Here is an 11,097-nt window from a genome sequence, read left to right on the forward strand (position 1 = left end):
ACACACTCACACAGATATAGGCATCTCATATTTTCATCATGTTTGCACAATTTTTCATAATTTTACAGGCGTTTCTTCAACTTTGTAGACTTAGTAATGTTGTTTTAGTTTGCAATGACATATTTTTTCACAGACTAGTCTACATCATAAATTTAGGATGGGGTATAATAGAATCATTGTGTCAATTTATCTGTCTGTCCATCTGTGTGTGGATATGATTTTGTCCAGGCATAGTACATGGTTGTTGTTTATAAATTAGCAGTCCATATTACACCATGATTATTGATAAATATCAAAGGAATCTAGTGTATTATGTAACTTGTATTAAGATGAAACATGAATAATATTGTAAATCATGTCCTTCTGGTCTTCAGCTATACAATATTTCAAATATGCTCCAATATTGAGGAGGCCCACGGGGGTAATACTCCGTTAGAACAGTTCTAGTTGTATTGTGATTTAATTAGAAGTCATATATTGTAGTAAAATTGTTATTGCATATTATTTTTATTAATAAATAATTAGGTATAGAATGTGACAATTGCTAATCATGCAGTGATATCTATTTTAAAATACACCGTGATTCAGCCTCTGCAGTCATGTATTCTTCATTAGACCGCAAATACTAGTACTCCTCTCAATATTTTTGTTTTGTTTTTCATTGTTAAGGTGAACTCAAAACAGATAGGGATTTCTTCACGCGGATAATATCACCATATGTAGTTGACCTGTAATATCACATCACCTGAGGTAGTCCCTGGGGGACAAAGACCTTATAATATCACATCACCTGAGGTAGTCCCTGGGGGACAAAGACCTTATAATATCACATCACCTGAGGTAGTCCCTGGGGGACAAAGACCTTATAATATCATATCACCTGAGGTAGTCCCTGGGGGACAAAGACCTTATAATATCACATCACTTGAGGTAGTCCCTGGGGGACAAAGACCTTATAATATCACATCACCTGAGGTAGTCCCTGGGGGACAAAGACCTTATAATATCACATCACTTGAGGTAGTCCCTGGGGGACAAAGACCTTATAATATCACATCACCTGAGGTAGTCCCTGGGGGACAAAGACCTTATAATATCACATCACTTGAGGTAGTCTCTGGGGGACAAAGACCTTATAATATCACATCACCTGAGGTAGTCTCTGGGGGACAAAGACCTTATAATATCACATCACCTGAGGTAGTCCCTGGGGGACAAAGACTTGTAATATCACATCACTTGAGGTAGTCTCTGAGGGACAAAGACCTTATAATATCACATCACCTGAGGTAGTCCCTGGGGGACAAAGACCTTATAATATCACATCACCTGAGGTAGTCCCTGGGGGACAAAAACCTTATAATATCACATCACCTGAGGTAGTCCCTGGGGGACAAAGACCTTATAATATCACATCACCTGAGGTAGTCCCTGGGTACAAAGACCTTATAATATCACATCACCTGAGGTAGTCCCTGGGGGACAAAGACCTTATAATATCATGATCTTTCAGATCGAACACATTGATAACAACTACATACCTCGTGGAATTCACGTCACATTGTTAATGCATCTGTGAATCACATGTTCGCAAACGTGAAAACAGTGTGTTGGCACTGGGTGAACACCGAAGAAATAAATGATTTCATATATTTATTATCATTGTAATGATAGTTCATTTATCAATGGATAAAAACTTGAACACAAAACGGAAAGACAGACATTGTATAAATATCAAAATCTAGAACTTGAACAGGTATCACAGTTGTGTTGTCAATACCTGTATCGTAATACCATCTACATTAAAGGGACGTTACCTGTGAAAGTGATGGCAACCATTTTTGTGGCATACGAATATATAAAAACAAGAGAGGCCTAATAAAACTACGTTAGATAACCGCTTTTAGTGTAAAGTAATATATAAGGAAGGAATTATTTAATCACCAAAATGCTTTGAGGTTTGGAAAAATATATAATATAATATATAGAGCATGCAATTTTCATTGAATTCAATTTTGGTGACAAAATGACAGCTAATGTCCCTTTAAAAGCAATGCTTGAAAAGACCAAAAAGCATATATCAGTGACGGAAAGATGCCACTAGTGCTGAGTCTGCTGACCAGTGGTGAACAATAACGAGGCCAAACAGTAGGCAGATACTTGTGTACCAAAACTGCTGCTCCATTTCTTGCTCGAATATATGTTGGGTTTGATTCTTTAAAAAAATTGTTAGTTATAAAATAAAACTAACCCGTCATCAAACACTCTTTCCTAACTCCAAGACTTCAAAGCCCTTTCTAACGAATAACATGTACTTGTAACTTTGATCTTTAAACTCCGACTCGGGAGAAATATATTAATATAGACGTCATCCTTTTCCCATGCGATATACTTAATGACCTTGATATAAATTAGAATACATGTACATGTATTTGTAGACTGATAACAACCCCGTCATAATACACAAAGGATCCAGAAAATTTTCAAAGAAGGGGTTGCGACACAAGGTACATGTAGTACCTTTTCTATACTCAAGGGGGAGGTGAATAACTTAAAATGTCAAAAAAATGACAATCTTTATCTAAAATTGTTCAAACCAACAACGGGGTGGGGGTGGGGGTGGGTTACAACCACCGAAACCTCCTCAAAATCTGCCACTGACATGCCATTTAAATGTTTCCACAATTGACAATCTCTTTCCATTCAGAATTAAACAATACAGGTTATTTTGTTGGAGTTTAACTCTGTTACCTTTGGTCAGCAAACTGTATCATCTACTTCTATTTTAGAATTCATAATATCCTCCATATAAATTGTGCTTATAGCGCGAATGCTGCATATAATTTCCACAATTTTTGGAAATAAATTTGAAGATTTGTCAGTATGATTTAACAAAAACTGGCATTTGAGAGCCAAGCAAAGTTCTATTTCCATTTTCTCCAGGACCTCTGAACACTTCAAGTCTTCTCGATCTGAAATCAACAATAAAAGAAGCTTTGTTACACACTTGATGGACATAATAGTGAAATAACATGTACTGATTTCAACAGATGTTCAAATCTGTTCGATACATTATTAATGAACTACATGTGGAATGCCACGTATCTCGCTCAAGGCTGTTTCTTGTCATCGTGTAGAGTATTATAGGTATGCGCTGCTTATTTACGTTGTTTCTCTCCACACTACAGTATTGATTTCATGAGATAATACTTGCTGAATTGCAGACATTAAAGTTTACATACATGTTATGCATCTTGATACGTTTAAAAGTTCTGCCTGACAGTTAACTGTAATAAAATTATGTACATGTACCTGCACAAAATAGAAGCATTGCTGCAAAAATAGCAAGTTCCACCTCCGTCAATTTCAAGGCACGTAACTTTTTCACACAAGAGACCACGTCATAAATGAGTTTAATGAGAGGACCCTCCATGTTTGTAGTACTGTCCTCCAGACTTTCGATCCGTTCCTCACTCTCTGATGGAGAAACACTAACGCTATGGATAATGATGGATTCCAGAATACAGTGCTTGATGAGAGTTTTCTGGTCACTTACGTCCATTTGTGTGAATTGGGGAATTTCACGTGCAAATACAGAGATAAAACGGACCATGTCTGTTACATATTGAGAACAAAATCTCCTTGCGTCATTTTCACATGTTATTGTAAGATGCTGGAAAGAAATGAGTAGAATCGTTAACTGATAGGAAAAAAACAATCGGAAAAACATGCAATTTTTTTTTCTTTTTTAGATTTAACACTGCAAAGAAGTGTCAAGCAATATCAACGTAGGGCAGGAGATAAAGTAAACACTCTGAAAAATATAGAAAACTCAGTTAAGGTTTTTGTTAGATTAGTACTGAAAATTTAAAAGGCCAATTATTTTTCGCAATTAAATATTTTGCAAAATGATATCTTTACTTTACAGAAAATAGATAGCATCTACTTGTGTACCACCGTTCACAGTTGTCAATCATCTTTATAAATATGGTGGTTTGTTTACGTTGTGGGTTTATTTATTTCATGCCCTCTTAAAATAGTATAAAGACAATTTATACAACAATTAATGCATGGGTTGATATAAAAAAAAAAAATTGGCTTATCTTTGTAAAAATAATTAAGGGACTTGTAATTGTTTTTGCGATGTTCAAAGCTGAAATATATTACCTCTCCTTAAATAAATTCTATACAAATTTTTTCCACTGGTTTGGACTTGAGAAATCATGGGAATCATATTCAAAACGGTAAATTGATTCACTTCACATGTACGAATAAAAACACAACTTTTGTTTTCATTTTCAGCAGTTTTAAAGAAAGTTTGTTTGTACCAAGAGTCATTAACATATAGTATTTTTTAAAAACACCTGCAGGCTTCGCTGTGTGTTAACGATTCACGGAATACTGAAGGTTAAATAGTGTGAATGCATGACAGGGACGAATTTGCCACTCAGCAGGTATGTCCGAGAATGTGAATTACATAACATGTATATAAAAGTATAAGTAACCTACTTTGAATGAGGTTGGTCTTGTCGCTGTTAAACAGTCCTTAATGGCTGTTCGGAAAGCATCGTGTATGGTGAGAACCATTTGTTCCGACCGAATTTGTTTGTCAATATCAACCTTTCCATGTTTATTTTGGGGCAGCTTAAAAAAATCCATTTTCTTAGGTTTGTCTTTTTTTGGACATCTTCCCAATCGTACAGCTGTAAGGTAAAATTATATATATATATATATATATATATATGAATATATATGCAAGGAAATCCATTACGGACACTTAAAACACTGGGAATTTATAGTTAACCAGGTGAGCCTTTGTATCTGTGATATTATGTTTTATGTGCAAACAATTCATAAATACTGAAGAACGATACGAGATAGGACCCTGGAACCATTGTCATTGAAATGTTTTTTTAAAATGTACGCTATTGATATAATGTGGCTTTTATTTTTAATTGATGTTCTTATTTTTCGTGTAGGTAAATGTGTTTCTGAGAAAGTGGTGGGCAATTTAAAGAGATGCATGTTTAGTTTGGTTGTAATAAGTAGCATAAAATTCCTTTTAAAAAAGTACGTTTAGGTTTTCTACGATGCTCAAAAATTGAAATATATCATCCCCCCCTATATAATTCTATATATAAATTTTCTTCACTGTTTGGACTTTAGTGAGAACCATAGGAATAAATTACATTCCACACGGTAAAAGTGTATTCGTTTTACTTATGGTAACTTACATTTAGTTTTCATTTTTTTAAAAGTTTGTTTGTAGCAGGTTTCGTTAAAGGGAAAATAAACCCTGATATTGGATACATGCTAATATTGGATCATTCAGATAGATGAATTTGCATAAAAGATATAATTGACAGGAAAGTCTAGGGCATTGGGGCGTGAATATGAAAATTCACCTTCGTGTGACATGCCCGCAAGTATACAGCGTTGCATACGGCAGTACTGACATCTATTTCTACTGATGCGCATGATCAGACAACCATTCGGATTCTCGCAGGGCTTGTACACAAGTTTTTGCCGTACCGTTCGTCTGAAAAAACCCTAAAATTAGAAAATAAAAACAACACAAAAATTATATACTATTATAGATATATTATAAATTATACATGTAAAACTATATACATGTACACTATAAACTCAGAAGGATTTAGACTACATAATCTGAAGAATTTTTAAAATTAGAAAATACACCACGGAGGACACGCTTCACATAAATTGAGAGTATTCTACGTCTGGTAATTGCAATTTCTTTCAAAGCCTAAGCAAAAGAATAATTTTCATTCGGAGAATATAATTAAACGTTAAAACTGTCCATGTCTCGAGATATTTTCTAAGTTTTCTGTTTACTCTTTCAAAGGAAACTTTTAACTTCCTACCTTACATCCTTCACAAGAAAACACCCCATAGTGAAATCCGGAGGCTTTGTCCCCGCATATTTTGCATAAAATGTGCCCATCGACTGACTGTGATTTGACTGATGAAGAAAATATTACACAATATTACAATTCATGTTTCTTCATTTACAACAAATATATGCTGGATATAATGAATCTTTATTGCGGAAGACATACATCTTAATGGCATTATAACAAAATTGAACATGCATAATAATTACAACATGTAAAAAAAATTCCTAATGAATTGGACATTCTAGACAGGTTTCAAATTATAACTTGATTTCGGCGGAGTAAAAAGTACATCTGAAAATTCTCTTTTCGTTTTGAAAAAATACTTGTGGTAAAAATAATCTTCAGGGTGCTAAAATTCAACCATTGCCCTTGGTGTGGAACCACAATATAAGAATTCATAGTTAATGCATTTTTTTCAAATTACCTAGAATAACCAAGCTACAATTGACAAATTATATGAACGACTTGCGGAATTAAAAAATTCGTCAAACTATGGTAGAATCTAAAATTTTACATACGAAGAATTAAAAAAAGGACTGCAATTTGATTAGATTTTCTGCATTCTAAATGCATATATAAAATCAAATCATCGCATCAGGAGTCCAAAGTTTCGCATAAATACTATATATAAAGTAATTTCCCCAGAACAAGATGGTCAACCTTGCTTGTTTAGCAACATGACATTCAATACAGGTAGATTCAAGGTCGGATTAAAATCATAATATGGGTCAAAAGTTCAATGTAAACAAGCGATCTTTATTTTTAAGTTTGCCGAACTATTTGTACTCTATCTTATCACAATAATCACGGGTTTTAAAATATATAGATCTATATAAAAAAAAAAAAATGAGAATATTAAAATCTGAAGGTAAATTCTGTACAATATGTACAACACGACATGCTATCGACGATTACTTGGACTAAATAAATTGAATATAATTTTGCTATTGTTTGAGGTGTTTTTAAAAAATATATATAAATTTGCATTTATAGGCCTACATATCACTTTCTCGAACTGAAAAAAAAATATCTGAAGAACATAAAAAAAGAAGACTTACCAGCGCCAGATCGACCTTTTAGTTTGCTGGGAATATTTCTATTTTGAGTACGAGATTGCAAGAAAACTTCACTGACCGGAGGCTGGTCACTTTCGTGGAATGCGTCATTGCAACAATTGACCAATTTTCGGGATGCTTGGGAATTTAAATCCCTAGCATGAGATTCAGAGGAGATATCTTCCAATATTTCCACATCAATGTCATCGGTCTCGGATTTTGATGAATTACTGCAAGAGTCAGAGGATCCATCCACCGACGTCACATTTGATATTACATCATTTTCTGCTCCATCCCGAGGTTTCTGGAATTGTCCATAATCATAACACCGAGTCTGTAATTTCATCAGTTTTCCTAATGGCACCATGACACTATGTTTGATCACATATGAATTTGGATTATCAATCTGACTTGATAAATCAGTCATTTTAGGACCATCAATGTAATTTTCAGTCACACACGGTAAGTTAGTCACTGTTAATCCATGTACCATTGTGCATCAACTACTAACCCCCCCCCCGAAATAATAAAAATTAGAATAATAGGAAAAGTCAATTTCAGAAGAATAAAAATTAACACATTTGATATGCAAATAAGCGATTTTAAATTATTGATAAACTTACATATTTTAAACTTGGAAAGCTAAGAATCGATGTCACATAGAAAACAACCCAGATATAATTATCCACATCGCTGTTATTTTGGTAAAAAAAAATCAAATAAATATCACCTACTCATTTATACGACATAATATTTCGACGATTCTTCATATAAATTTACCTGCTCTGTGTCGCAAATGTAAGTCCGAAGTTACAAGGTTGTTTTTTTTTAATTAATATCAATAGTGTTAGCACACACTCGCCATGTTCACTCTGCCAAATGATGTTATTTATATCGGCGCCTCAATTTAATAACCCAAATAAGATTGACCTGCGCACCAATGAGCAGACGATTTTTTTCTGGAACTCGGCCAACATATTTGTTCAGTACAGAAAAGTGATCCAGTTGGTATATTTGCATATTTCACGGAATATACCGCTACATTAAGTTATTCGACAGTTCGTCTTGCACGAACTTCCTCATTACAAAAAGTGCGGTATATATTATACTTCATATTATTATAGCTTTTTGTTTGTTGTTTACAATTACGTTCCATATAAAAAAAATTCACTCATACAGTCAGCGACTGTAGGTAAATACCACACTTTGTTTTACCTGTATCTATATGTGGCGTACCAAGCATGGGGCCTCGGATTTTGAGTTCTCATACAAGACTGACTTTCACTTACATGCCGTGTGATTTAAGGTTGGCAACCGGTTCCCAATATTGAAAATGGAGTCTCGTGGTTGCGAAATGAGCCCCCGAATCACTAAGCTACCACACCCTATATGAAAGTGATATCAGTTCAGAATGAGGGAATACATATATTCTGTATCTCAAAAGAAAGGGTGAACCCGAGGTGGAACTCCAGACCAGCGGAAATAAAGCAGTATAGATACGTTGTAGTTTAGTGCAGTTTCAGTGCTAGTGTTTTTAAGATTGTTATTTTTTTTTTGGGTATATTTTTAGCTATGTTAACTTATGTAAACCTGAAGAAGGGAGGGCTGACACGAAAATTTTACAATCTGATTTGTTCGTGTCGTTTAGTGCTAATGCTCTGTTGATATCGTTATTATATACATGTGCATGAAATAATCATAATTGTAACAAGCTATAATTAAACATGCTTGACGTGATTACATACACGCACTGCTGTATTTCGATGATAATCCATTTTCACAGGATTTCTTCTATTTAGATATGGCTTCATTGAGATACCTTAGCAACGAGAATTTAGTAAACCATGTTGTTTTTCTATAGTAAAAACTATGATACCTTATATCAATTTAACAGGTCAAGATCAAAGGTAATCAAAAATGACACGTAACACAGTCTTATCATGGCACGAGGCCCTCGTATACCCACATACCAAATATCAAAGGCCTATGACCAAAAAATCCATCCAAAATTCTATTTTTTGACCTTTACATAAAAGGTCAAAGTCATCAAAAATGACACGCGACACAGTCTTATCATGATATACTCACATACCAAATATTAAAGGCCTATGTCAAAAGACAAAAATGTTATGGTCCGGACAAACTTTGTATGAGATTTAGCAGAAGATTGATTGATTCATTGTTTTGATTGTTTTCCGCCACACTCAACAATTTTTCAGTTATATGGTGGCGCCCAGCTTTTATTGGTGGAAGAGAGAACTCAGATACAATGTACCTGGGGAGAGACCACCGACCTTCCGAAAGTAAACTGGGAAACTTTCTCACTTACCGGCAGGAGCGGGATTCGAACCCGCGCCGACAGAGGTGAGAGGCCGTGTGATTTTGAGCGCAATGCTCTAACCACTCAGCCACGGAGGCCCCGGATGAGGAATTCACACTGAAACAATATACCCCCCTTCAGGGAATGGGAGACATTATGTATTAGATATATATATATAATCAAAATCTTAGTTATATATGTAGTTACATGTAACTATAGTATTTTGTTATGGTAGATCTGCATTCTAAAATGAATGCATTAATCTGTTACTTTTTATGTATAATGCGTAGGGGATTCCCCTTTATTTTTCATTCAACTCTCATCATAGTTAGAAAAAAATGTTCGCGCCCACCCCCCCCCCCCCCAATCATTTTGATAAATAAAGTTACAAAATATAAGATTTTTAGCAAACGATATGAAAAATGATTACTAGGCTAATCTCGGGGGAAGGGGCATTTTAACAAGGGTTACTATATCGACAAATTCAGCCGTCCAGATGTGATGACGCAGTGGATAAACATAATACAACATACATCAGATTAGTTATGTTTTGTATTGACAGCTTTGATATTTGATATTTACAATAACTTTGCTGGGTATAGATTAGGGTACATCGGGTAGACTTCGGTAATGTACTTGTAATTAATGTAAAAAGATGTCAGATCTACTGTTACTAACACGAAATGATACGTTATATTCCGTGATCAGTCGAGCTATGCCTGATCCAGGTCACATTACCTTCAGTGCGGAGGAGTAAACGACCTATACTGAATGTGGGGCATGTTGTAAGGAATGGACTGAAAAAATACCGTATTCTTTTCCATTCTCCTCCATCTACGAAAAACGTTTCAAAAATTCTTGGCGTGAACTTATTGTGTACAGGTATCTTGTAGCACGAGTTGACCTATATACACGTGTCTCTGAACCTGGTTTTTAACACACGAAGAACAAAGTATTGTAGCGGGATCTGATTTTACTTTATGACAGGTAACGTAAATTATGCTCGACCTTGGTTTTAGGTTTTCGTCACGTATTTAAATGAAGAATGCTGGTTAAAGTATGTACACAGTACATGGAAAACAAACACAATGTGATAATACGGTTGCTATATAGACAACACTGTGTCATAAGGAAAGCCACGGATCGAAATCTGAAATGTAGCTGTACTATATATAGCGACTAACGCTGACAATTTATTTTATACTGAAAGTTAGTATGTTGTAAGAATTAGGGGAAATAAATGTAAAGAAAAAGAGAAGTAGATCTATTGCACTTGGGAGTACAACATTTACACATCCGGGTTCGAGTGGCTTTGGTGTAAAACCCCCTTTGTTGTAATATATATAGACCTCCTGGGAATTGAATGAATTAATTATATTATTAAATTCCGTAAATTTTGACAGCAAACAGAATTTAAAACAGCATGACCGTGAATTTAAAAATTAATAAATTTTGATAAAAAAAAAACAAACCCTATTATTGCCTTCGGTATACATGTATAAGCTGATGTACACAAGTGTGACGACACAAGCCCTCTGAACCGTGTGAAGTGATGTAGCTTACTTGCAGGTGTTGAATTGTTTATAGCAGGGATAGGTTACCTGAAATGGTACCAATAATTAGCTGCGATAATTACTCTTTTTCCAAGGCAACTGCATTTATTCAGTTACTAGTTATTGTAATTATCTATAAAACTATCGCTTAATCAGTCGTTGGAAAAGCTTATGATTTCTTCAAATACTAGTATCTTGGAAAGATAATAAATATAAAGAAATCCGACCATAAAAGGTTGCAAATCCATTAT

General features: G+C 34.6%; 1 protein-coding gene across 8 annotated transcripts; it reads right to left on the reverse strand.

Moving 5' to 3' along the window:
• Positions 1 to 1,639: 1,639 nt before the first annotated feature.
• On the reverse strand, positions 1,640 to 10,759 carry LOC130051735 (ecdysone-inducible protein E75-like). 8 transcript variants are annotated; one of them, XM_056154303.1, is made up of 7 exons: positions 7,754 to 10,759; positions 6,977 to 7,476; positions 5,886 to 5,983; positions 5,406 to 5,550; positions 4,510 to 4,703; positions 3,313 to 3,673; positions 1,640 to 2,972 (listed from the first exon to the last, which is right to left on the reverse strand). In XM_056154303.1, the coding sequence occupies exons 2-7, from the start codon at positions 7,464 to 7,466 to the stop codon at positions 2,758 to 2,760; spliced, it is 1,503 nt and encodes a 500-aa protein (XP_056010278.1). In that variant the 5' UTR covers positions 7,467 to 7,476; positions 7,754 to 10,759; the 3' UTR covers positions 1,640 to 2,757. The 8 variants fall into 8 exon arrangements, with proteins under 8 accessions (XP_056010278.1, XP_056010283.1, XP_056010277.1 ...); XM_056154308.1 differs by having other exon boundaries at positions 1,640 to 3,182; XM_056154302.1 differs by having other exon boundaries at positions 6,977 to 7,479.
• Positions 10,760 to 11,097: the final 338 nt, after the last annotated feature.

Source organism: Ostrea edulis, chromosome 2, assembly GCF_947568905.1.
Source record: "Ostrea edulis chromosome 2, xbOstEdul1.1, whole genome shotgun sequence".
Classification (NCBI taxonomy): domain Eukaryota; kingdom Metazoa; phylum Mollusca; class Bivalvia; order Ostreida; family Ostreidae; genus Ostrea; species Ostrea edulis.